General features: G+C 53.5%; 8 protein-coding genes across 8 annotated transcripts; 2 read left to right on the top strand and 6 right to left on the bottom strand.

Moving 5' to 3' along the window:
* Positions 1–538: 538 nt before the first annotated feature.
* Positions 539–1,847, top strand: AYL99_07284 (hypothetical protein; the record flags this gene model as incomplete). The annotated part of the gene is made up of 3 exons (XM_018838793.1): positions 539–699; positions 792–883; positions 985–1,847. 3 exons carry the CDS (start codon positions 539–541, stop codon positions 1,845–1,847), a joined length of 1,116 nt encoding a protein of 371 aa, XP_018691561.1.
* Positions 1,848–3,559: 1,712 nt separating this feature from the next.
* AYL99_07283 (hypothetical protein) lies at positions 3,560–4,205 on the bottom strand (the record flags this gene model as incomplete). Its single annotated transcript, XM_018838792.1, has 2 exons — positions 3,560–4,016; positions 4,105–4,205. The coding sequence occupies 2 exons, from the start codon at positions 4,203–4,205 to the stop codon at positions 3,560–3,562; spliced, it is 558 nt and encodes a 185-aa protein (XP_018691560.1).
* A 3,441-nt stretch (positions 4,206–7,646) lies between these two features.
* Positions 7,647–8,810, bottom strand: AYL99_07282 (hypothetical protein; the record flags this gene model as incomplete). The annotated part of the gene is made up of 1 exon (XM_018838791.1): positions 7,647–8,810. The coding sequence occupies one exon, from the start codon at positions 8,808–8,810 to the stop codon at positions 7,647–7,649; it is 1,164 nt and encodes a 387-aa protein (XP_018691559.1).
* Positions 8,811–10,170: 1,360 nt separating this feature from the next.
* AYL99_07281 (hypothetical protein) lies at positions 10,171–12,045 on the bottom strand (the record flags this gene model as incomplete). Its single annotated transcript, XM_018838790.1, has 1 exon — positions 10,171–12,045. One exon carries the CDS (start codon positions 12,043–12,045, stop codon positions 10,171–10,173), a length of 1,875 nt encoding a protein of 624 aa, XP_018691558.1.
* Positions 12,046–12,860: 815 nt separating this feature from the next.
* On the bottom strand, positions 12,861–14,665 carry AYL99_07280 (hypothetical protein; the record flags this gene model as incomplete). Its single annotated transcript, XM_018838789.1, has 2 exons — positions 12,861–14,569; positions 14,626–14,665. 2 exons carry the CDS (start codon positions 14,663–14,665, stop codon positions 12,861–12,863), a joined length of 1,749 nt encoding a protein of 582 aa, XP_018691557.1.
* A 5,044-nt stretch (positions 14,666–19,709) lies between these two features.
* On the bottom strand, positions 19,710–20,210 carry AYL99_07279 (hypothetical protein; the record flags this gene model as incomplete). Its single annotated transcript, XM_018838788.1, has 1 exon — positions 19,710–20,210. The coding sequence occupies one exon, from the start codon at positions 20,208–20,210 to the stop codon at positions 19,710–19,712; it is 501 nt and encodes a 166-aa protein (XP_018691556.1).
* Positions 20,211–20,891: 681 nt separating this feature from the next.
* On the bottom strand, positions 20,892–22,035 carry AYL99_07278 (hypothetical protein; the record flags this gene model as incomplete). Its single annotated transcript, XM_018838787.1, has 2 exons — positions 20,892–21,185; positions 21,241–22,035. The coding sequence occupies 2 exons, from the start codon at positions 22,033–22,035 to the stop codon at positions 20,892–20,894; spliced, it is 1,089 nt and encodes a 362-aa protein (XP_018691555.1).
* A 1,417-nt stretch (positions 22,036–23,452) lies between these two features.
* Positions 23,453–25,478, top strand: AYL99_07277 (hypothetical protein; the record flags this gene model as incomplete). The annotated part of the gene is made up of 4 exons (XM_018838786.1): positions 23,453–23,540; positions 23,696–23,884; positions 23,936–24,359; positions 24,425–25,478. The coding sequence occupies 4 exons, from the start codon at positions 23,453–23,455 to the stop codon at positions 25,476–25,478; spliced, it is 1,755 nt and encodes a 584-aa protein (XP_018691554.1).
* Between the last annotated feature and the right edge of the window lie 1,138 nt (positions 25,479–26,616).

Here is a 26,616-nt window from a genome sequence, read left to right as displayed (position 1 = left end):
ATTGGAGACAAGTTCTGATGTGACGGTGCTGGGTCGTCAAAAGGCACAGAATGCCACTCAACGGCTCAAGTCCTTCAAGATGAAGTGGGAGAGGGGCAAGGGGAACCGGGAATGGAGAGTGCTGAATGCGGACTGTGGTGTGGTGTCACGGATATTGATGGAGGGTCAAATATCGAAACCCTTGTGGCATGGGAGACATAGATCAGGTGAAAAGTGGCCCGACTTGCCAAAAGCAAAGATTGAACCCGATTGATTACTTTGCACCAGCACTACCTTCCTCTCTAGGTGCCTTTCATTTCTTTTCCATGGCATTTCATGCCCGGCAGAACCAGGTACAAGGACGTGCTTCACCTCGAGTCTTTGCGAAAGTTCAGCGCCAGGCCTGCATGAGAGTAGCAGACCAGTGACTGCACTGTAAATTGCCTACCCAAAGTGCCCCGCCACCTAGAGCGTTGTGCGGGCGTCCTCGCCTGAGTCAGTGTCGCGGGGAATCTATACCCGTGAAATTTTTCGGTTCAGCTTAAATAACTTTTAACCTATGCCAGACCCAAATGTTCCTCTTGCTCTTGCTGCCGCCCTCCAGAATGCCTCTTCGGTGATCGCATCTCATCAAAACTTCTCTGAAGTCATGGCGTCAAACTCCATCAAGCTCTTGACGGGCAACAGTCACCCCGAGCTGGCGCATGCTGTCGCGAAAAGGTACTTGCTGCCTCCCATGGCCCCTCAGGACGCATGATCGGGTTCACTTATTACGTGAACAAGCTGCTGACTCTTGGTCGCGCATGTCTCAGGCTAGGCATCGAGCTCGTCAAGATCATGGTATTACAATACTCGAACCAAGAGACTAGTGTCACGATCGGTGAATCGGTCAGAGACGAAGATGGTATAACATCCCTTTTACCGCGCCAACGTGATTCTTTGTCAATTCATATCCTCTGTCTGCACGCGGGTTTGTCTACAGCTGCCTAATTCTTGGTGAAATAGTCTTCATCCTCCAATCTACCCGTCCGAACGACATCAACGACGGCCTCATGGAACTTCTCATCATCTGCAACGCCTGCAAGACTGCTTCCGCTCGTCGTGTCACTGCGATCCTCCCGAACTTCCCATATGCGAGACAAGACAAAAAGGACAAGTCGCGGGCTCCTATCACGGCAAAGCTCATGGCAAACATGCTCCAAACCGCGGGTTGTAACCATGTGATTACGATGGACTTGCACGCTTCGCAGATTCAAGGCTTCTTCAACGTCCCCGTGGATAACCTCTACGCCGAGCCCAACAGTGTGAAATGGATTCGAGAGAACCTCATGCATGCCAGCGAGACGGGGTTGGAGATGAACGGTCCCCGGCAGGAGTGCGTCATTGTGAGCCCCGACGCCGGGGGAGCGAAGAGAGCTACTTCCATGGCCGACAAACTCGATTTGCCGTTCGCTTTGATCCACAAAGAACGATCGCGACCTAATGAAGTCTCACGCATGACACTGGTCGGCACGGTGAAAGACAAAGTTGCCATCGTGGTGGACGATATGGCAGATACATGTGGCACGCTTGCAAAGGCCGCCGATACGCTGATCAAACATGGTGCGAAAGATGTGGTCGCGCTGGTCACTCATGGAATCTTGTCAGGGAAAGCCGTGGAGACTCTGAGGAATTCGGCGCTGAGTCGGTTGGTCATGACAAACACTGTGCCGGTCAGTGAGGACAAACTCGAAGCTCTTAAGGTACCCGAGGGCCAAAAAGGATGCAGGCTGGAGTTTATTGATATTGCCCCTGTCCTGGCGGAGGCCATTAGGCGGACGCACAATGGTGAAAGCGTGAGTTATCTGTTCAACAACCCGGTGTCATAGCCTGGAGTCCGCAAGTCGCACATGGGGATGGGATGGCCGCTGCAACAGTCGTATCATGGACGGATGCAGCCTTCCTGTTCTCTTTGACTGTCGATATTCTCATATGCTGGTGGGGATGAATCTTGCTGGAACCTTTAGACATCAAGGCTGCCAACGTTTCCGAAGGCGTTGATACCCAGATGAAGTGGCTATTTTCACTAGGTTTGGAAGCCAGTCCTTCCTTCCGACTACTGCGGATACAGAAAGTCCCAGACCTGGCATCTTGAATGGATTTGCCTCAGAATTGTACCTTCTTGGAGGTAATTTGAGACAAAAAAAAATCGAAGGGTCGTTGTCCCTTCTCAGCCTCGATCTGCTCCCGTGGGCCCAGAAAGCCCTTATTCGCCCGGGCTACTTACTCCATGCTGGTTCGAGCGCCGGTTATACGAGCGTGACACGGCTATGCACTACTGATACCTGGGTAGGGAGTGCATGCAAACGCTACCAGGAATAAATGAGACTAGCCAAGTGAGAAGAGGTCAAATGGAACGGGAAGTAATTAATTGGGGATTCGGTGCAAGAAGGATAGAAGGATAGGAGCTGCGATACCAGGGAAACTTTACACATAGTCGAGAAGCTCAACAGAGTGAGTGGTTTGCCCGTCGTCGGGAGCTGTGTATTGACAAGTCGAGGAACAGCGATCAACAGCCACACAGCTTCAGCTAACTCCAGAATAAACTCATTGCCAAGACTACTAGCGCTCTGTCGAAAGCTTCGCCTTCCATCAACGGTCGCAACCTTCCAACTCAACGACTACTACTAGATCCCCAATTCTTCGTTGCCCCCAGATGGACTCGGTCACAAACTTCATCTAATGCTACGAATGGATCTGGGGAAAGTCAGATCTGGACGAGGCTCTCCCGCGCCCTCGCTGCTTCGATCTGCCCTGTGGCTTCCACTAGGCGGGACCGATACATTTTCCCTGCTCATCCGTTCCATCGCCTTCTGAACGCCACCATTCCCTCAGGTAACTACCTTGTCTATGTATGCCTATACTGCACCCGGCGGAGGTCCTCGGCGCGACTTGATCGCCAGATGGGCTTGAGTCCATGCGAAGACGGGAACTTTGGTGCAACCCAGTCAGCTCTTATGGGCCCTGGCGGGAATCCCATCATTTTCCAGCAAGGTCTCGACCGCGGGAACGCTCATGGCCTCCCTCTTCGACATAGAGGAGCTGGAAACGTTCAGGGTCACACCTTGTACAGGTGTTTTGGGTCGCTTTGCCCCAGGATCTACCGGTCGCGTCGCAAGCTGTGACTACCTCCTCAGCTCTGATCATGTGCTCGAACTAGTCAGTGGAGACATGCGTCGCTGTCTCAATGCCGTGCCCTTCCAATGGTCAAGCGCAAAGAGGCAAAGAGCCACCAGGCAGAGGCCGGCCAAGAACGTGAACGTCCATCCGATTCCCACGGCGTCTATCAGGTCCTGCAGAAAAGATACCGCAATTGCTGCCATCGTACAGCGTACGATGTTACTAGCAGCCTGAGCGGCGGCGGGCGTGCGATGGTTCTTATCTACCAGGAGTGTATTGTAGATCTTATCAGGTTTCTTGAGTTAGCTCGGAGTTGATTCGCCCCCTCATCAGGAGGGACCTTACGCTGAAGTCGAGTTGCATACATAACCCCGCAATGAATTGTAGACATAGTGGGATTGCAATGTGCTAGGAGTGTGTTTTAGTTCGCGAGGCTGAGGGCGGAAGGCATGTGCCAGATGCTGACCTGGTGATAGTCCAAGACCCAGCCAAAAGCGAGCACCGAGCAGATGGTCACGAGCATGGGGATCCATATAACACTGAGGCGCGCCTTCTCGATCGCGAAGTTGTCCAGGTCATCGCCGGCCACTTTGTCTGTGCTCAGACCTCGTTTTGTTCTCGTTTGGCGGTAGGCATTGTCCAACAGCGAGCCGGAAAAGAAAGTCGAAATCGTTCCACCAAGGCCGAATGGGAGGTATATGAGGCCTGCCTGCCACTGATCCAACTTGTAGATGTCAATAAACAATGTCGCACCAAGATACAAAGTCAAAGCGACCATGTATATTGGCCTTCGACCTAGCACATCAGCCGTGCTGCCTACAAGCGTCGGGGCGATCGTAGCAACGGCCATGTAAGTTGTGATTGTCAAGTTGATCTTGCTAACGGACACAGACAAGGCCTGAGAGAGTGCATGTAAGGCTGGGTAGTAGATAAAGCTGCTCAAGGTCGAAAACCCAGGCAGCATACAAAACAAGTGCGACAATACACCATCTTTCAGAGGTAGTAAAGACCGAGTAGCGCACGACTGCTTCAATTTCCGGGTTGGTGTTCGCCTTTTCGGCAGCCATGATCTCAGGTTCTCGTGTAGAGGGGAGAGCTTTTGAAACTATTCGTGGTGAGCTATCGGCATGCATCAGAAAGGGATGGTCATGTCTGCGCCATGAGCACTCGCACCTACTTGAGTCCTTGTTTGTTGATCTAAGCACTCTACGTCCTCGAAACGACTGCTAGATCGTTCTCCGGATCGTCCTCTTCTCTGAGAAAGAAAAACGCGGTGGGACGCCGAAGATTGACAGAATGTCAATGCGGTGTTTGGAAATGCCAGTCCTTGAAGCAGCATTCCGGGGCGATGGATTCAGTATGGCATTCCTTTCGCTCAAGACTCCCAGACTTCATCCTGGATAGTCGGTAGGCCGCGCTTTTACCCAGTAGATAAGTCGCGAGATACGCCTGGTAGAGTATCTTTGCCTTAAGTACTCCGTATACCCGTATTCCCGTCTGGTTTGGTTCGCTTCGTTAGTGGAACCTTACCTTGCTGGTATGTTTGTCTTTGTGCCTCTGATTGGCCGGTGAATAGTCGCCATTACCGCTTTAGGCTGCTTACAAGTATTTAACTCTGTAGCACTTCTCGGCAGCTGGACTTGTTTGATGCTTGATTGCAGGATCCGTTTCAGGACATCGGCGAGGTTTGTCCCACGATGTGGAGTGGCGAGAAAAGTGATTGCGGAGATAGCCTTGACGATTGATTCATATTCTGGGTCATTTTGACCTTGTATATACGCCTGGTGGATAGTGAGCAACGAATACACAATCATGGTTATCCTCACCTCCTTGATAATCAGCCCTCCCATGCTGTGAACAACAAAGATAAAAGGGATCTGACGGCATACTTGAGATTGAATAGCAAGTCTTTCGCAAAATCCAACACGGAGCTGCTGACACTGCTTGCTGTGAGAAAATTGGCATTGTATCCAAATATCAGTATCCTCGCTTCACGTATATCGGGTTCCACGGAGAGAAATTTCAACGGCCAGAATCGCTCTGGGTCTTTGTCTTTTGACCACGTCAGACGACTTGTCCCTCCGAGTCCATGTATGAAGACAATATCCACTTTGTTCCCATGCTCGGGAGTGTATACCACACTCAGTCCAAGTGGCCCTGGGTCGACTTCGCTATTCCTCCGTGAGCGGCTGCGACTCGTTGAACTGTCATCGTCCTCGTTTGGAGGTTTTAACAGGGCAGAAGTCCCTTGTTCTTGATGCTGATCTGCAATTCGTGTATGGGTTGTGGAGTCATTTCGAGGTAGTCCAGGTGGGCTTGAGTTTGGACTTTGGGACTGCGATTCATTCCGTTGAAACCTCGAGAGGCGATCTTCATCACTGGACTTCCTTCTGAAGCCAAATCTCCCTCGGAACTAGCAATCAGAAGTGAGTTATCTGATGCTCCTGGTATCATGGCGCTCATTGCTCACAATGGCAGACTGGATTGAACTTGCAGTACAGCAACGGAAGCAGCTCATTCAACAGAGTCGTCAATGCCAAGCCACTCTATCTGCTTTAGAGGGCGCGGCTGGAGCGCGACAGGGCACATTTCTATCTACGGATAGAGGCAAGCAATCTAAAGGTGGCTGTAGGTGCAGGAGCAGGAGTACGAATAGATACGGAGGGATGCGTGGTGTTAGGCGTTGACAAGGGCAACTATGACCCACTAGTAGCTCGCCCGCCTACAGCAATTGATTCAGCCAAACATCACCTTTACCATCTACTACACCTATCAGAAGCCTTCATCATCAGAGAGCCATTACCGGGAGGTGAAACTCTTATTCAAGATTGAGGTTGCCACCACCAATCACAGCCCCTGGCTGAATCGTCCGATTCAAAAGGATCACTGGAACAGATGGCTGCTTCAGCGTCTGCCCGTATGCAAGGGGTGTAGTTATGTATCTCTCCGGCTCACATTTTTTGGCACTGGACCCTCTCGCCACGCGTACCACGTCAGTTCTATGTAATTTTCTTCTGTCGACATTTAAATATGCTGCTCGGTCGCCTCGACATTGGCGGGAGACGCGCTCCTGGTTTCTTCTCTGGTTTAAATTGAGGGATCGTCTGTCAAACCACTCATCGATTCTGCCTGGCCATTGACCGATGGCTTGTCTGGATCAATTCCAGACGGGAGTCATTGGAGACTCGTCTGAGTGGGAAGATGGCGTCGAGGGGAATTTTCCCGTCCATAAAGCCGTCACAAGAGGTAGGAATATCTTGCTACGTACAATTGATCCGGCTGACACTGATATGCAAATACTAGTCATGCCTCCAGGAACCAAGGTGGTGTCTGCAGAGACTAGTGGTATCTCGGCCTGGACAAAGACGGCAAAGGTCTCGACCATTCTACCTGGAGGAAAGTCTAAGAGGTATTTCCTAAAGGCAAGTCACCCCGTGTGACATTTCTTCACGACTCATTGGTTTCGAGCAGTGCGCGATGGGGAAAACCGCTCGGGCCTTAGCTGAAGGCGAATTCCACATACATGGATTTGTACCGACAACATATCCCAGCCTCAGACCCCGCCGAAGAGTGAGACGACCGTAATCGACTGTACAGTATACACCCCTATTTGACCGACTCAGCCGGCCATCCAGGGAGTAAGTCGAGGCAAATGTGAGTAATCCCTCCCAACTTCAATGGCGCCCGACCCAATAACTTGCACAGTGCCTACAATGAGATGCTGTACTTGTGTGAAAAATACGGACCTCTTGAGACCCTCGAGCGGTACGACCCTGAGAAGGATATCAGCCTCACCGGCGCATACACAACCTTCGTCATCAATCAGCTCAAATGAACGCCAGATCTATATTCATTTCAGAGAGTCAGTTGGAGAATGTTATAGGTGAGAATTGGGTCAACGGGAGTCGGATCGATGAGAGTCGGATCTATGAGAATTACATCTTTGGGAATTGGATCGATATAAATTATAGCTGAGTCTGGAGATTTTGAAGTTTGAACCGGATACTCGGCACTCCTTGTTTGGTATGATGTCCCCACCAGTAGACAGCCATATTGGGTTAGTGGCATTCACAAGGGCTCCCCGGCCTTGCTAGGTACATGTATGAGGGCCTGGAGTATGGCAAGTCATCTCCCTAGCTCCCCCTTTCCGTCATTCTCCCAGGCCTGGTCGTATCCTCTGTGTCCGTATACGGAATTCCATGCTACAAGATACCGAAGCCAAATCCAAAGCAGGCTGAGAGGTCAGGACAAGGCTGGCCTGGAAACGCCCATAGTCCTTGGTGCATGATGGGTGGGAGACTACGGTGGCTGGTGCAACAAAGAGGTTGAGAAATACAAAACTCGATTTCAAGAGGCCAGAACATAGCTGACAAGTGGGTTATCTTGAACCGCGATACTCGAAGAATTGAACGAGCGTGCTTATCAGAAGCCCAACGCTTCCAGCCATCCAGTGTCAAGAAAAATCAAACCAGGACAGGAACTTCGATGCCATACTTGCACGGTGGTCATCACGGCTCCATCACGATAATACCTCCACTCTTGCCCTGCTTCTCCGCCGTGTCGAACGCCTGTTCCCACTCCTCCAGCTTGAACTTGGCCACCACCTTCGACCCGGGCGGATTGACACTGTCGGCGTCTCTGTGCAGCTTGACGACGCCAGACTCCACGAGGCCGATCAGGCGCTTCACGTCGGTAGGTTCGTACATCCACTTGCCCTTGACGGTGATGTCCTTGCGCATCAACATGCCATGCGGTAGGGCCACGTCGTGGTTCCCTCCACCCATTAGGCACATCCTGCCGCCGTGTCTCAGGGCGTGCACCCCGGCCTTGAGGTGCTGGGAGTCTGCGGCCGCAGGTGGCGAAATGTCGAAGAAGACGTCGATCACGCCGCCTAGGCCCTTCAGCGCCTTCAAGTCAGTCTCCCAGTCCCCGGTGAGAGGGATGGTTTCAACCCTCGCCCTCTTCTCCGGGGCGGTCGCATTCTTCAGCTGCGCCAGAATGTCCTGGTTTCTCCCCATGCATATAACTCTGCCCGCGCCCAGCTCCAGACACAGGTGCACAGCCGCAGATCCGAACCCACCGGTCGCGGGGCTGACGACGACGGTCTCGCCTGGCTTGAGGTCGGTGCACAAGGGTCCCAGCCCGCCGTAGGCGACCATCATCTTGGGGATGAACATCAGGTCTTCCCGCCGATAGCCAAGCTTGGTGACAAGCTTTTGTTCATCGAGCACGAAACAGTTCTCCAGCGGCCAGCGCACGTACTCGGCGTAGGTGCCGTCGCGCCAGGCGTCGCGGAACAGCTTGGCCGCGGCCGGGGTGCCGCCTGCCGCGATGGCGCTGAGGAAGGTAGCCCCCGCGGCGCGGCCGACGTCGTCGCGCCCACGGATCGTCACGTCCAGCAAGCACAGATCCCCGACGTTCAGTGTCGTCGCGTCCGGTCCCGGCGCCACTACACGAGCCAGGGCCGTCTGCCCCAGTGTCAGCGGCGTCGGGTACGGGTACTGCCGCACCCCGTTGTAGATGTCCTTGGTGTAGCTGATCACCGAGGCCGTGAGCACGCGTAGCACCGCAGACCCGGGGGTCGGTTGGGGCGTGGGGATCTGTTGCACCGTTGGGGGCTGGGCGTAGATGTCCTGGCGCAGGGCGCGGTGGGTGGGCGGGATGGACGACATTGTTGGTGGCTATTGCTGTATGGATATATGAGGGAGGAGGGGGGGGGGTGTGTGTGTACCACGGTGTTTGAGATGGATTGTCTCGATTTCCCTGCTTTTACTCCGATGTCGTTTGCCCCTTCTTGTGACAAAGATAGAAGGCGAGAGAGGGAGGAGCTTTATACCTGTCAGCCGTCCCTGGCCTTACTTCTCCCTGGGCCTCCCTGTCCGGCTACCAGTCTGCGTGTCATCACCACCGCCAGTCCCGTACCCAAGTAATTGTCCCGACTCCGTCTCGTCCCACCCCATCTCGTCGTATCGCGTAGCTCCACATACCTTATTTCGGCACTTCATCCATCCGTCCACGGACGCTGGCCCGGGCCTCGAATAGCTTTCTGTCTCGTCTGAATGACTGCCTACCTGCGTGTTTGAATAACTGACTTGATGACTGGACGGGAAATTTGGCAGCCAGGATCGAAGATCGAAGATCCCCCATGGCCCCAAGGACGAGATCTCACTTGCTCTTGCGCACGTACGTACGGGCCCCACGGCGACGACGACGGGGACAACAAAAACGCCTGTATGCACGACGAGCGTGCACCCTCGTAAATACAGACATAAACACCGCGTAGGCACCCTAACTCCGACAGATGAGAGGGTGGGGGAAGCAGAAAGGAAGGGGAAGGGAAATGGTCGTCGATTATGAAGAAAGAGAAACCTTCAACTTTTCGGGCTCACTAACGACTTTAACAACCGTCAGAACATCAGCCAGATATTCATAGAGGACGGATCTATACCCTTTCCGATGGATGCGGTTTAGCGCTGGCGCCGACCGGGCCACGGCTGGTGGGTTCGTAGTACTTACTTATCGAGTACAAGGTCGGGACGGAGTGGCGCGAGCGAGTCCTCTTTACAGCTGACTCCGTGCTCTCGCATCCCGTGCTGTTGGACAGATATACAGAGGTGGATCCGGGATATTGCAAGCCTTAACGCCGGCCCATCAGGCGGCGTCCGATACACACCACCACCAATTGCGCGGACGGGCATCGGACGAACTATTTCACAGCCTGTTGGCGGGCCCTTGTTCGAATGATCTCCGTCGTAGAAGAGACTTGTAGTGCATAGACCGGGATATATGGGCTCACGCGAGCCATCACAACACAGCGAGAATTCGTCCTGTTGAGTGCCTAACTCCTGCTCATCTGCATCAAAAGGGATTGATTCAACACCTCCTCTAGACCCACGGCACAGCGCGTTTGTGATTTCAAAGAATCAAACATGTTAGATTGATAATATTGCAGTTTCGTCCTCTTCAAGCCATGGCCTGGAGCAAGGTCTCGTGCGCGGATGCACAGGACAATCACCATGATGCAACTCTGCCTCAGACGATCTTGGAAATCCTTGTCCTTGTCCTCGTTCTCGTCTGAACCGTGTTCTTCTGATCTTCGAGGTCACTCTCTACTGGCATAACCATTCCAGCGACCTTCGCAGACAAAAAGTTGGAATTCGGTCCCACGGGCAGAGGAATGTTGGTTGTCTTCTTCGGTGCCGGCGTCCCATTCACGCTCCCGGCGGTCAATTTCCTCAGCTTGCGCACCTTTTTGATGCCTCGATTTTGGTGTTGAAGGAGCGAATGTGGCTTCTCGGCGGCTGCCTTGCTTCCCCTCTCCGCCTCAGAGTTGTTGTCCGATGTGCTCTGCTCATTTCGTTCCTCTCCTGTTTCATCACCAGAGCCTTCGGCATCTCGTTCCTCCTGGAAAGTCGCAAGCTTCTCGGCCCATGTCACTTCCTTTTTCTTGTTGTTCTTCTTCTTCGATAAAGTCTCTGGGTTTGGTTCTTTAACACCCTCCGCTGCCGAAGACTGTCTGGCTTTTAGCTCAGCATTCAATTGTATCAGCCTGACCTTTGCCGAGACCGCGCCACTTTTATTACTCTTAGTGTTTGTGCGGGTGGCCACTGCCATGGATTGAGCTTCGTGATTTGCGGCAATAAACTCGGTGCCGCTTAGTCGCTTGAGGGGAACGTTGTTCGGCAAGCTGGTGACAGGTTTCTGAAGTCTCGGGAGTCGGGTGACCAGTCGAGAGCTTCGCCGAGGAGACATGCTGATCTCAGGCTCTGGAGCGGCAGGCAGGTTCGTTGGTGTTTTCTCTTCGTCGACCACGGGGACGGAGAGACTGGTTACATCTTCAATGTGACAAAACCGGGACTCTTCGACCAACGAATTCGCAGTTTCTGCCGCCGTCTCCCCCGTCTGTGCCAAAATGTCCCCGAGGCCTTGTTCTTTGGCAGCTTTCCGAGCGCGGGCTCGAGACAGGAAGTCGTGCAGGAAAGCCGTGTCATCGTGATCAGGAGGGTTGTCAATGGATTCCATCGTGCTGCGATCACTCGAGACAGGTATTGAAGATGACGGCGAATCCTGCTCTCGAACTCCACAAGAGGTGGTATCCCCATCGAGAGGCGTCATAGGTATATGTGATACAGATTGTATCGTTACAGGCTGAAGCGAAAAAGTAGAGGAGACATGCGGCGGCTGAGTGGTCGGCGAAAGAACTTGAGGCAAAGCCACTGCCTCCAGAGAAGCATCGAAGATGTCTGAGACAGTTGAAGGCACGGTTTCAATACCGACGCCTTCGCCCTCCATCCAGCTCTCTGCCTTGTCATGGCTTCCGAGGATAGGTGACGCCGTGCCGTGCTCTGGAGGTCCGCTGTCCTCGTCGTCTTCGATGCGATCATCCAGCCCCCGTTCACGGTCTGCGACGGCCCCACATTCCAATGCCTTTCGTTTTGGACTGGGTGTCGTCATGCCATCCTCGTCCCATCTAGACGCAACGTAGTCAACATTCTCTTTCTCCTCTTCTTCGCCGAGATGAGCAATCCTCAATTTCTTGACCGGTCGTGTACTCAATCTCTTGGTTTCCTTCCTCCAGTTCTTCCCGATATTGGTCCCGATGACACCCAATGGGACGCGTTTCCATATCTTCTGTGTGTCGTTTCGCGCAACGAACGGCGTCGCTGGCCGTCTTTCCCACGCTCTAGGTAAGGATTTGACGTGCTGAGGGGTAAACGTGTAGCACCGCGGAGGACTTGAGGACTTGTTTTCCGTGTCTGGTTCTGGCAGCGGCGTCGAAGAGTTGGCGAAGTCGGGTGATCGCCGAGGTGACTTCGAACAGGACGAGCTCAAGAAAGCTGTCGATGGATCTTCGCTCAGGGTATGAGGTTGTCGTGGGAGGGTGTCAACAGCCACTGCCGAAGCCATGACGAGATGTCGGTCTCTGCTGATTGCGATTGTGCCAGAGCCCCGACCGGTCAGTAGGTGGTCTGGATACCGACAGATGATAAAGCAATGCAATTTCTGGCTCATAGACAATCGGCGGCAGAGAGCAGGAACGCCTCTCGCTCGCCGTGCAGATGCCGAGTGAGTTGGCTGTGTGTTTTGCGCAATGGGCCGCCTATCTTCTTTGCGTGACTGGCGATGTTTATGGTGACGGATATGGCTTAGTCGCGTCCGGCACACTTACCCTCTTTAAGCATTTCACACGTGAGCACTTCGTTAAAGAGAAGATCAGATTCCAGTACAAACAGCAAAGTCAAGAACAATGGATCATGTGTTTTCTGCGCGTTAGCAGCTCGCGTTAGGCCGTTTGCCATGACTAAGTCTATGCTTTCATCAAATCATATACACGAACGTTAACCCTCAGTCCATGTCCGTCAGACCCTCCTTGTGAAGCCTCCTCCCAGTGTCTCTTTCTGTTATTATCACCAACGTCGGCAGCCATAACTGTCCGACTCTCAGAGTCTGTTAGCATAGGCAAACACATCCCCAACCCAACCTCCGCAAAGTGTCAATCGCTATGCAAAACATGCTCGTGCTGGTGTACAAGGAGGTTTTGTGTATACATGACTCATTCAACCTCTCCATCCCAAATTGTTTCCGTGATATTCCAAAGACGCCAATGACATGAAAGGAAATGTCGTCCCGTGTGCGTATTGTGGGTTCCCGTGCCATGCACAAAGAATAATACTAAGGACAGTCAAGAAAGGAAATATTTGAAAAGATTAGTGGGCGCTCGTTCAGTGTTGTTGGTAGTGCACATGGGACATGAAGTCGGTAGCTTCAGCCATGGGTCCGCGGGGGTAAGCCGTAGGCGGTGCACTTTGCGGTGCCATGGTGACCGGGCTGTCATTGACGAAGCTGGCATATTCCCATGTGGGCATGCGCGTAACTGGAGCAGTCATGGGGTGGGCCGGCATACCCATCGTCGCTTGGGTGACTGGAACTCCATTCTGATAAATGTACTGGCCGTTGACGTCGTACGCAGGGACGTACTCGGGCATCTGCAACTGTAACTCGGGTGGTCCAGTGACGACAGGTCCAGGCATGCGCATCTGGACGGCTGGGGGAAGGTAACCCATTTCAGAATTCATCGGGTATCCCGCGACAGCCATGTATTCTGGATGGGGGGAAGAGGGATACTGATATTCGGACAGGCCTTCGCCGCTGTAGATGGAAGAAGCGGGCGTGAGGAGCGGAGCCGCAGTCGAAGAGTAGCTTGCAGAGTACTTGGAAATAATCTTCTTCAATGCGGTGGCGAGGATCTTCCATGGGAAGACCTTGACGTCCTTCTCAATGTTGCGTGGCTTTGGATGAGGAAAGCCCATGATAACTTTGAAGAAGTCCTCGCTGTCGGATCGAGCCTTGGAGACAGTCAGAGGGCGAAAGCCTTCGAGATTGCGACGAATGCGGTTCTTCTCCTCGACAGTGAAACGAACGCCGACGAGAGCTTCAAGAAGATAGATGGTGTCGACCGAGGTGACGAAGAACTCGTTCTTCTCTTTCCACCAGATGCAGCTGATGCAAATGCTGCTGGCCTGGCGATCTTGGGGGGCGACTGCCTTGAAATTTGCAGTAATAGTGCTGCCGGATTGGTCTCGTTCAAACACCACAAGGCGCCGGCGAGCTTCCTTCTCCTCGGCGGTCCAATCTTGTTTCATGGTGTCCAAGTCACCTTTGAGTTTAAGATTGGCTTTAAGGGTGGACAAGGTATACGGGTTAAAGGTCTGGGTCTGTCCAATGGCAATCGTCGCGCAGGGAGCCGTTGGTGACTGCTGCATGGTGGATGTACGGACCAGCTTGGGAACTGACGATTTCAAAGGCGAGCTTGTTGTTGGACGGGGAATAGGTGTCATGGGCGCTGCCGGACTCTGCTCGCTCTTGACCGTGGTGAACGAGGGGCTGAACGCAGGCGTATGGGGCGAAGGAGCAGCCAGAGAGACCTGGGACGCAGTTGAGGTCGAATAGTGGTGACCAGAGGGTCGAGGGGACGCGCCATGGCTAATGCAAGCAGGAAGGCCAGTGCTTCCGGTTGGCGTCGGCACGAAGGGAGAATAGGGGGATGTTTGACCGCTCAGGTCATAGTAATCGCCGTTGGGATCTTGGACGTGGACTTGAGCAAGCACGACTTTCTTCTGAGCCGGGAGGTCGTACTCGTCCTCAGTCGAAGCCTTGCGTTTGCGGGGAAGCGTGTGAAAACTCTGAGATGAGGGGATACGTTGGTGGTGCGCACTGGCCACCCTCACGTCCCCATCTCTCTGGTCTCGAAACTCCACGGAAGGGGCTCTGCCTTGCACAATGCTCTTCTCAGAGGCATATTCGCTTCCAGCGAGATACTGGAAGTCGGCTTCCTGGGGGTTCCCAGGTTGGAGAAGAGGGTGATGATCGTACGGGGTAGGAGGAAAACTGCCGTAGTACACCGGATTGTCGATGGCAGGAGGTTGAAACTCTGCAAAGTAAGTCAGTGAGTAATTCATCCCTGTCTACGAATGGCGGTTCACATACTCATGAGCCCTGCTTGACCCGTTCCATCATAGCCAGACATGGAGAAGAGCTGACCAGGTTTGGCCTCGAAGCCGTCCTGGAACTGATTCGCAAAATGCTCTCCAGCAAAGACTGCAGGATCATACGAGTCGTCGACTATGAATGGAGTACGAAAGTCTGGGAAAGACTGAGAACAGGTCAGTTATTTGAATCAGTCTGGGAGGAGGGACCCAACGCCGTGATGATGAAGGCTAAGACAAGGGCAGGGGGGCACGCAAGATTGGACTCACCTGAAAGTGGTTGAAAGTTATGGACGCCAGCTTGACGGTATTTTGGCAAATTTCTTGAAAACAAAAAAATCACTAAGCGAGCGACTGTGTGCTAAACGAGTGTGGTGTGAGGCTAAATGGTGCCTCGAATTAAAGCGAACGACTGATGCAAAATGCTATCGAGCTTCGAATGTCTGGAGGGTCAATGTCGACGTTCTCCAGGGGTACATTCGAAGTTGGGGCGAAGAATTTGAGAAGCTGATTTGGGACTCCTGGAGGACAGGAGTTGGCGGCTGGCTGAGGGCACCGATGAAGATGAGATGCGATCTAGGCCGACGTTGCCAGCTTGGGCGATTTGTGATGAAACCGAGAGCTCGACGTTCCCAAAGAGGTTTGGAGGTCGGGAAGCTGAGGCAGATTTAATCTTGAGAACAAAGAATCCCAACCAGGTGGAACGAACTATCAACACTGATCAGCCGAACTATCGCCAGACCAGATGGAAATCCAGTTACCAGGATCTTCCGTTGCAAGGGATTCTTACCTCTTTGTCAGGGTAAATCGAGGTGAGTTGTGGCAAATATCTAGGAAGTCTTCCAAGGGCGCTTTTTACCAGCGGCAAGAAACAACCTGTTGTTGGCGAGCGTCAGTGAGACATTCAAGAATCCAGGGAGAGAGAAAACTGCGAGATAATCAAACACTCAGGCAAGGACATGCAGTGCAAGCAAGGAGTTGTCGTGGGTCTAGTCATCCTTGACGTGCCCGAAGGGATCCCAAGGTTGATGGTAACGAATGACTGTGAGCAACCAACAGTACACTTACCCAGGAGGCCGGATTTCAAGTTGAACCAGCAGCAAGGGAACCTGAAAGTGGTCTTCCCTTTGCACAGTCTTATGACGGGTCTATCCGATCGAGTTTCCCCCGTTAAGTCGTCACCACACGGGTGGTTGCGCACCGAACGGGTCGTGGGATGTGAAGTTGCCCCCGGTTTTTCAACCTTTTTTGCGTGCAATGAACAACGCACCAGACAAGCTCACGAATGTCCACGAATGTCCCAACAACAAATTGGACACGGGATGAAGTTGAGTAAATATCGACAGATCTCTTGTTCCACAATCGAGCGAAGGGGGTTTTGTCCTGGTGCCAAATTGAGAGGTTGGCCGATTCGCAGGGATTCGGCAACGGTCTTATTTTGAGGGGCGAGGCTTTTCAGCGAACTAGTTCGAAGAACGAAGGACGTGAGCGATTGATGTCCAACGAGGGGATATTCGAAGTCGTGAAAAGCGAGTGTGTGTGTTCAAGTCGTAAGTAAACGAAAGTATGGTCTGCGAACAGAGCCAGAAAACTTGGTTGAGCGAAGGTGGTGAGGGAGGAAAGGATGATGAAGCAAGTGGAGCGGAAATGGAAGAAGAGGAGCCGAGGACCAGGAGGGGGGGATCTAAAGGCTATATCGGCCTCGACTCAGCAGGAGACAGGCCTAAGAGGTAGAGGCAGTGAAAAGCCGCGAAAGGCGAGGATGGCAAAAAGACGGATCAATCAGGTCACGCAGAAGTGCTCGGCCAGTCAACGGGAGAGGTTTCTGTGCGCGAGTTGAGGCAGGTTCGGTGGCAGTGAGCGACTAGTGGGCTGATGGAGAAGCGCAAGAGGTCAGTGTGGAAAAAATCGATGCAGGGAGTGTGTGTGGTGGAGGTGGTGGGCAGAGGGGCTTACCGGGGGGGTGAGTGATGGGCACTGGGCGGGTTAGCAGGTTAGCAGGTTAGTCCAGGTGGATATGGGGCCCAGGGCGTGCCAGGTAAGGGTGGATGGCGCATTGGAGGATGGACACGACGGCACGCACTTTCTCCTGCTGCTACTCGTCCCTTTTTCCCCCCTTCGAGGGATGCGAGGCGACGAGGGAAAAGGAAGAGAAGAGCGAAAAGGACAGGATTAGCACCAAAAGCGGAGACCTGCCGGAAGGACGAATGGTGAGTGGCTGACACGGCCCAAGGTTTCGATCACGGATCAATGAGCCAGCAGTCAGGACGGAACACCCATCACTTCCTGACAAGGAGTCGTACTCCGTACAAGAACACCAGACCGTGGAGTGATGTACTGGATAGCGTCTGCTCATCATTCTCACCCACAAAGTCTCATGCCTTTGATCTCAACGTCGCCTTTCTGTGACAAAGAGAGTTGCGAGTTGTGGGTTGTTGAAGAGGCCATCACGTTGTCGTCACCAGCCGCAGGCCATCCAGGTCATGGTCACAACCATGGCCACGGTTACAGTCATCGACTTCGGCTCCTACTGTAGTATGTACGAGGCACTTCAAACTGCTAACCCTTCTTTTGGACTCGTTACCATGCCCAGGTTGTCCAAAAAGATGAGGGAGACATGAGGAAAGCAGAGGCGGGGTGGGCTGGTAACCTCGTTGCGAGGTGCAGATGCGCAGCACGCAGAGAGAGTCCGTGGATGTGTGTGTTCCCGGCACCTGGGCGGCCATGGTGGACATCAGTCTCGGTGGTGTTTTTTCTTTTTGCTCTTCTGCTCTTTGTGTACCGCGTACTGGTACCATGTGTGTGTTTGTGTGTGTACGAACCGATGCGATGACAAGCTGGACGTCAGGGATCATGGCGGAAAGGAAACGGCCAACCAACCGGGCCAAAAAGACAGATCCACCAGGGCCGCTCAGAGGGATCACCACCCTGAAGGCCAAGGGGGAAAAAGTCGTGAGCGAGAAAAGCGTGGCAGCCAAAGAACAAGCATTGCTGGAGGGTGGATGTGAGGCTTGCACAGCCGCAATCGGATGGGTAAAAAGAAGCCGAAGCAGGAAAGAGAGGGGCACAGAAAGGCACAGAAATGGGGAATTGCTCCCTGAAGCCTGCAGCAGTTGTGGGCAGAGGTCGAAGGGATGAGGTCACCCTTTGCCCACCCTGCTCAACCCGCCGGTCCTATCACGTCCCTATCGTCCAGCCTAAACCCTGGAGAGCTAGAGGGGGGACACTTTGATACCACTGGTGCGTAGGTCTCCCTGAAGGCCCTTCTTCCCCTAGACCTAGCCCTGAGCCTGTTGCCCCTTACGCAGTACTAACTCGCGGGCTTTTAGGTGCCCTTAGCAAGCCCTTACATGCCTATCCTTGCCCCTGAGGCCCACATCTCCGCATGAGTTGCCCCCTGCTAGCTGTTGTTGGTGGCCCCCCGTCTTCTAAAGATAGAGCACCAACCGCCCAACCGACGAGTTCTAGTCCTCGTCGCAGGCTGGCCTCTGCTCGCCTCGTGCTGGCCTTTTGCCTCCTGCCTCCAGCGACACGCCCTCTTCCAGCTCGCCCGTCGCAGCATTGGCCGGTTGCGGAGGTGTTCTTTCTCAAACGTCACGAAGCGACCTGTGCCTATTGGCTTGAGGGGTTTCTCGATATCGCTTCTGCTCTGGCATCTCTGTCCAGTGTTTCACGTTGTGGGCAAAGCATCTCCATGAGTATAGGTAGGAATCACATCCATACTACCCGGGACGGGGTACCTTTCCTTCTTCGCACTGTTCGTTTGGGGTCGCAACTCGCAAGTCTTGATCCTCGGCACCAGTCGGTGATTGCTTGTACTTGGTCATCGTCGACTGGTCACCACAGCTCGAAGGGTTCGCCACTGCTAGAGGACACTGCCACAATCCACAGCACTGTCCATCTACATACCTTCCCCGAACAATTTATCCTAGGCCTGCTGCTCGTTTGTTTCTGTGGTCTTTCATTGCGCCGGTTCTCGCCGGGCAGCCGCTCTGGAAAGGGTCGTTCCAGCTCATGCAGGACCTCCCTAAAATCTGGCCCCATCCTGAAAACCAAATCCCGGATTGTCAAGGGAAAACTTCTCGCTGTGCTTGCATACTGTACTGCATACCCTGGTTGCACGGCCACAGCTTTCAGCTGGACTACCTTCCTTTTCCCGACCCTCGACTGCAGCTTAAGCGAGGTTGGAAACAGCATTCATGGTCGTGCAACTCCGTGGCCGCCATGACTAGCAAGCTCACAAGCCGGTGTTCACTATGATACTGACTCGAGTCTGGGGAACTTCGGCCGTTCATCGCCGGCGTCGTCCTCCAAGCCCACCGAACCCTCGTGCAGCAGCCAGGGGCGGATGCGGCGCGGTCTAAACCCCGTGCAACTTGCACGAGATGCTGCCGTTACATGACTGTGTGGCAGTACTTGGCTGGTACGAGTAATTGAGGCCTGAGGGCTCAGGCTGCTCGACAGTCAGTGGGGGGGCCAGGAGATATCTCCTGCTGCCACTGTCTGCTCAGCAGCCTTACTCGTACAATACCAAAATTCTGACATCTGCTCATCCTCCGGCCGGTCCATGCCGGATCGAGACTCCACCAACTGCTTGCGACGTCGTCGTGAGAGAATGTCCCGCTCCATCGTGGGCGCCCAAAGAGGCAAGGTCCCCACTTACTTGTCATGTTGTGTTAGTGAGCGCCGTTGAGATTATCGACCGCATCGTGGATCCATTCTAACAAGAGGCCTGAATATACGAGGTACTGGATCTGTTTCGCCATCGACATTTCCGCTGGCCTCCGTCGCTCTGTTTGCCATCCTCCCCATCATATCGCTCCGCTCAACTTCGGATGGGCTGACTTTTACGTGACCGTGACCGACTCATTGTCATCTCAACTTCTGGGCTGCATTGCTGACCAACCACTTTTCCAATGCGGTCCACCGTATCGACGGCGCGTGATCATGGAAGACGCGTCAATCAAAACAGTCAGTGCGAGAAAAATATTTGTGAGGCTGTGAATTGCCAATAGCGTTAGGCATTCTCGGCATTGGGTGGGATCTCCCGTTTCTATTTTTATCGGGCCTTTCTGTCTGGCTCGCTTACGCAGAGTCCTTTTCCCCTTGCAGAGGCATCGTTACAGAGTGAGCTCTTTTGCCAGAACTTGTGATGGGCAAAGAGGCCGTGTCGATGCGAGCGAATGAGATGTCTTCACGGTGGCCTATCATGATATACCACTTGGGTTGTGGCTCCGCCAGGGTCTGCCGGTGCACAATGATCCCCGAATCTAGGAATGGAGCCTCCTCCAGACACGGACCGTTGGGATGATAAGTGCTACTCGACCGAAAGATACGCTCATGACTACACCGGACCGTTTGCTTCTCAAACATCCAGACTCTCTGGACCGCTGGCTCGGCCCCCAAGGGCTGGCAGGCGCCCTTTGCGGCGGTTTGAGGCGCAGAATCCGCCGATTTGATCAGCCAGACGATCGAATGGATGATCTTCGCGCTGGGCACCTGTTTCAAAGTCAGTTCGACCTCGATGAGTCGATTGCCGTCGTTGATCTGCTTTTCACATTTGGGTGCTGTCTGCCTATCGGGCATCGGCGTTGTCAAGTGCTGCCGGTTCTGTTTGTGCCATTTCAGGATTGCTGGAAATCAAGCACAGCAACATGCTGGCCATCTCCAGACCACTCGTTGCGCCAAGTGGTACCTAACTGCAGCACAGAGGTCTATAACCGGGCCGAATGACGAATCCCGTGTCCCCAGGAGGACGGTTGTGCCTTTTCTTGTGCTCCCTAATTCATCACCCATCTTGACCGCCTCCCCCCGTGCCGCGAAAATCCAGTGGTTTGCAAGGAAAGCCACGTCAAACCACTTGACCAGATCGACTGTGCATTGGTCCTCATCTCTGGGTCGGCGCTGCAGGGTCGCACGGGACCTGCAGGACATGCATGTTGCCTATTACCCTGTGAACAGAAGACATTGTTGATCCCCGGTCCTTCGGAACCAACCAACTCGATTTCCCCTTCTTCGGCACGACAATCCATTGTCTGGCCACGACAAGGTCGCTTGCGCAAAGGCTTCTTGCATGAATGGTAAAAATAGCAATGAACCGGGTGCGATAAACACAGGGCGATCTATACAGATCGAAACACCAATCGCTCATGATTGCTCTGCCGACAACAAGGTACGGTCATCATTGGAGGAGACAGTCCAATAGTTGGTGTCCCTGTCTGTGGATTCAAGGGCTAATTTTGGTGTCTGAATCGCTGCTAATAATATTCACAGTTTGCTATCGGCGCCTTCTTTGGAAATCTCAATCACCAACTTGCCGAACTGGCTCCCTCTCTTCATTTCCTCAAACAAGCCATTGATGGCGTCCAGGTCAAAGCCTTGGACGACCCGCGACACGACTGGCTTGACCTTCTTGGCTTTGATGAAGTCCACCATGTCTTTGAACTCTTTTCGGGATCCCATGGTTGAGCCCTTGACCTCAATGTTCTTCAAAACGGCTTGCATGAGGAAAGGCATCTTGGGGCCTATTGTCATGCCATAAACAGAGATCACACCACCAGGCTAGAGGAGATGTCAGTACTGGATGTGAAGGAAATTGGCTGGGAGCTGGTCATACCTTGAGCAGCCTGGCACCGACAGAAACAACATCCCCACCCGCACCGTCGACGATGGCATCCAACTGTTTGTTCTCTGCCGGCAACATGCCCTGTAGTTTCTTATCCCAGCCTTGTTCCTTGTAGTTGATTCCTCCCTTTGCTCCCAAAGCGACCGCCTTCCTGATCTTGTCTTCGCTGCCGCTGCTGACCCAGACATTGGCACCCGCGGCTCTGGCATACTCCAGAGCCATCAACGCCACTCCACCGCCGATACCTGTAATCAAGATGTTCTTGCCCGGCTTGAGGTTCTTCTCGCCGCACTTGACCATTACTGCCCGCCATGCGGTAAGACCGGTGAGGATAAAAGCCGCGGCTTCAGTCGAGGAGAGATGCTCCGGGGCCTCTTCGAGTTCTCCTTCGTCAATGCACATGTACTCTTGGAGGGTGCCATTTGCATTCGTCTTTGTTCCTCCCAGAATCTTGTATCCGCCCTTGTCCTCAGGCCCCTCCAGGCTGTCCTTCCAGCCCGTCCCCGGATTCACGACCACCCGCTTGCCTCTCCAGCTCGGATTGGCTTCGCTGCCAACAGCCACGACTGTCCCGCACCCATCGGCCAGGAGAGGAACGCCAAACGCTGTGCCCGGATACAAGTGTTGGCGGATGAAAAGATCGCGGTGGTTCAATGCAGCCGCATGGATCTTGATAAGGACTTCTTTTCCCTTGGGCGACGGCTTGGGAACTTCGTCCAGTGACAGCGGGTAGTAGACCTGTCCGGGCTTGCCGTCGACCTTTGATATGGAGATTGCTTTCGGCATGGTGTGGAGGATTGTCGTGGCACAGAAATTTCCAAGCACGAAGTCTCGTTAGTCTTTCCAGAATGTTGTCAAGCAACAACAATGCCACCGAATTTTCTTTATAGACGATTCCGTCAATTGGCCCAAATCAATGCGTCCGGCTTAGAAATCCAAGTTCGGCAATATCTCGCGTCGATTCGAAGTCGGTGTTCTACTCGCAATCTATAGCCAGCTTCACGCACTATATCGAGAACATCGAATTCACACAATGCGGAGCTGTTACCGATCTGCCTCGCTCGAAGCCTGTGATGATGGGGGTTTAACTGGTGGAAGGGGGGGTTTTCCTGGCTTACTACCCCTTAGACCGAGGTATGAAGTCATTTCCGCCGTTGTAAAGCCGGGAGCCATTATTCGGTACATTGTATGAACCAATCAAAGGCAGCCTGAATAACAAGGTTCTCTTGAATCCGGAAAATCAGTTTCTCCGATCAGCGGCGAGGCCCAGGCACGTGGTTCCCCCCGGACAAGAGACAACTCGCTAGCAGAAGGAGCTGGAGAAGAAGGATCACAACTCATTCCCTGGCTGAATAGTATATATTCCTCCCAAATGGCAAGTCAGCTTTAATCTGACCCTGTCATCAATCTCATTTCACCGTCCTCCATCCTTCATCCTGTCCATCCCAATCGTCTTCAGCTCCTCGAATATTTTGGGGTGCAAAAAGAAGGCACGCCTGAGACGGAATAGTTGGCTCGCCGGACCCGCGATCGTCGTGGCTTTTTGTTGCTGCCGTCGGACTAGCAGGCCGAGGCTCCATCAAACGAAGGATCACAGAGAGGCCTAACGCCAGAGAAACGTGTCCATGATTGGCTCGTCGCACCCCGAACAGCTCAATGAAACCACCCAGCCACAACCCAAGGGGCTCGAGATGGGTCCCTGTCTCCCTCACAAAAACTCTTGTGTGCGCTCCCAAGCGTTGAAGGTTGTTTGTTCAGTGGCCAGTACCGCCCGGACTGCACAGGCGCCCTGGTCAAACAAGACCCGATCGAAGCCCTTGGCTCTGCAGCGATGTGGCTTTACTACTGCTATTCCTGCCCCGGACGCGCCCTTTGGCCCCCCATGAAATCTCGTACCCGGTTCAAAATTCAGGGTTTCAGCTCGACTTGGACTGAGTCACGCAACGGTACTGCCACATTGGCACCGACGACGACTGCTTCCACTCTGTCAGTTTGTCTTTTTGGTACCGCCATATACTCTGTTGCTGGCACCCCCAGATAAAGGGTTTGAGGTGGATTGAAAATCCCTGAGAGGGGCACGGACTCATTTCCGGAAGCTTCATTACTCACCCTCCTTCCCCCCTATTTTGGACTTGTTGCTCCCTTATGCGCCCTCAACCCTACAAACAGTATCTCGCTCTCGGTTTTTCGATCGCTAGCCAATATGGGCTCGTTCGGTGAGGTCACGGAGTTCGGTCACGGCTTCAAGGCTCAATTCCTATTTGATCCCAAATATAACAACTTGAATCACGGTATGCTCATCCACACCGCTTCCCCTGCAGAAGGTTCTCCTCCAGGATGCCAAGCCCCCGCTGCTTCATCGGTCTGGCCATCACGCTGTTCGTCTGAACGTCGTCCTGCCTAGTATCTCATATGGGATCAACAGGATCTAATTGAAACTCGGTAGGATCGTTCGGTAGTTACTCACTTCCGGTCCGCAATGCGCTGCGTGGGTATCAGAAATTGGCCGAGGCAGCCCCAGATAAATTCCTACGGTATCAATATATTGATCTGCTGGACAAATCGAGGGAGCGGATAGCAAAGCTCCTCAACGTCCCCACGGACGAGTGTGTTTTTGTCCAGAACGCCACTTCGGGTAGGTGCACCAGAACATTGGACCTTTCAATCAACATGTCTAATCCTGCAGGTGTCAATACCGTTTTGCGTAATCTCCAGTACAAGGAGAAGGACTGCATCATCTATTTCGATACTATCTACGGAGCAATTGAGAAGACGTTGGCTTCCATTGTCGAGACGAACCCGCAACTCCAACTTCGCAAGGTCGGACATGGGCAAGACTTTGCCTACTCACTCCCTTGCACGCATTCCGAGATCCTCAATGCCCTGTCTCAAACTATATCGCGAGTACTGTACGATGGGCTGAATCCCAAGGTTTGTGTCTTTGAGACCATCGTGTCTTTGCCCGGTGTGCGGTTCCCGTTCGAAAGGATCACCAGAATGTGCAAAGAATATGGTATTCTTAGTTTGATCGATGGGGCCCACGGGGTTGGCCAGATACCCCTGAATTTGTCCCAGCTCGACGCCGACTTTTTCGTCAGCAACTGCCACAAGTAAGTGGACTCGGCATGGCGTCTTCGCCATGACAGGCTGGTTTGCGATGCCTGACATGTTACAGGTGGCTATTTACCCCACGAGGCTGCGCCGTCTTCCACGTGCCCAAGCGTAATCAACACCTCATTCGAACCACGTTTCCGACCTCACATGGCTTTGTGCCCCAGGCCTCCTCGTCCATTCGGAATCCTCTCCCCCCCAGCGACAAATCAGACTTTGTCAATCTCTTCCAATTCGTGGCGACTGCTGACAACACGCCTTACTATTGTGTCCCGGCAGCCCTCAACTTCCGGCAAAATCTTTGCGGCGGTGAGGAGGCCATCTACAACTACATCCGGGACATCGCTCAAAGGGGCGCCGACCTCCTGGCTATGCTTCTCGGAACTGAAGTTATGGACGACTTGGACGCGGGATACGGGTTGCGCACCATGGGAAGCTACGAAGCCCGTGATAAACGGGACGGCGGACGTATCGGTTGGGCGGGCGGCCTCAGGGACTGTGCCATGGCCAACGTGCTCCTGCCAATCACTATCATCGGCGCCTATTCTCGGGGAAGCCTCAGCATGGGACCCGGTGGAGCCGGAAGCGCAGGTGGGCTGTCTCCCGCGTTTCGACAGTCGTCGTATGGGTTCCCTAGCCCCAGCGTTGCTGCCCAGCTCCGATCATCTTCTGCGGGCTCAGGAGGGAATCTTGGCGAACCCAGACGTTCCAATTCGCCTCTCAATTCTCCCAGCCTCCATTCTGCAGGCCCGATCATCATCCAGGAAGCAGACGTGGCCACCCATATCGCCTGGATGGAAAAGATCCTGGTGGACGAGTACAACACATTCGTGGCCATCTACGAATACGACGGCAAACTCTGGACTCGAATTTCGGGTCAAATCTATCTGGAACTCAGGGACTTTGAGTGGCTAGGAGGAGTGCTCAAAACGCTGTGCGAACGAGTGCGAAACGGAGAGTCTTTGCGGGGTAGAGGCAGGACTCCGGGGATTGAGAGGGCCGACTTTGAGGCGTTGAGTTTGAAGTCACCTTTTGCGTCGCGAACAAACACTGGTGAGGTGCTGAAGAGGTTCGATGTGACCCAGGGGGGATGGGTCGAAGCACGAGTGGATGGATGAGTTGGCCTCATTTATTTTGGCGTCTCGCCGGGTCTCGATCCTTCACCGTCTTTATGTTGTTATTACCCTGGTGTCCTCTTTCGAGACACATATTTCCCATCTGGAGTCCGGGGCTGCGGCCGAGGAGATGGTGGCAGCCACCACCACCGATGCGGCATAGTTGCGGAGAAGAGCAACGGATGATTGACATGTTGAGGTTGTACATGTTTGTCATGAGAAATGGTTCCTTCCACATGAATACTATTGCGTCAGGAGTCGAGGCAATTGCGGACTGGGAGGCGTCCTTCCGTTGAGGCCACTCCAGGGGCGGAGCCAGGCGTGAAAAACTTTGATGCCGCACGTGAGTGGCTCGCCGCCAGCTGCCAAGCCGCCATTTGTGCGCTATTACCCCAGATTTTGTGCGCTCCGGCCATTTGTAGGCGCGAAAAACTCTTCCTCCTACGTAATCTCAACCTCCTGTTGACAACACGTTATTCACGACTCGCTTTCACATCTTGCTCTGCTGGCCACTTTTTCCCCCTCGTGGCGTCAAGTCATCATCGTCATCCCCCCGGAAAGAATGTGAGGTGGACGCTGCTTTGCGTCCTTGGGAGCCATCTCCTTGTCAGCATTCCTTTCAACGCCACGTACATTTCCAGCCACCTGACCTCCACAGAGCCGGCATTCCCTTTTTGCCTCCGTCTCATGTGACGGACATCCGTGAATATCCCTTCTTTCATGCTTTCGGAAGTCTGGCCGCCGCCCTCTTTCATGCTGGGCACGAGGCCAAGAACAACAAAGTCCACTCATCCGTGGCCAGAGAGTGATTCACAGCTGCCGTTAACTGCTTAGTCGCTAAGTCAAGCCTCTGCAGACCGGTGGTACGCATTACTCACAGTTATGCTCCCGTCCTGCCAATGTCGCGCGTCCATCGGGTGCTTGAAAAGCAATGACACAGAACTTCCTATCCCTGACCTCCCTCTCCCATGTTTCTATTACCCCCATTTTTCATAATATTTTCCTAACTTGTTGGTTGTTCCTAACACCTTCTTGTGTGTGTGTTTTTCCCTGCATCTTTTCCTTGCGGGTTGCCGGTGGAGTTCGCTTGGACAACTTTGCATTCTTTGGGTCGGTCATCTGGTAAAATTTAGAAAGGGAT

The sequence above is a fragment of the Fonsecaea erecta genome, assembly GCF_001651985.1.
Source record: "Fonsecaea erecta strain CBS 125763 chromosome Unknown Scaff6, whole genome shotgun sequence".
Classification (NCBI taxonomy): domain Eukaryota; kingdom Fungi; phylum Ascomycota; class Eurotiomycetes; order Chaetothyriales; family Herpotrichiellaceae; genus Fonsecaea; species Fonsecaea erecta.
Note: the sequence above shows the minus strand (reverse complement) of the source record. Positions and strands in the feature narration are given on the sequence as shown.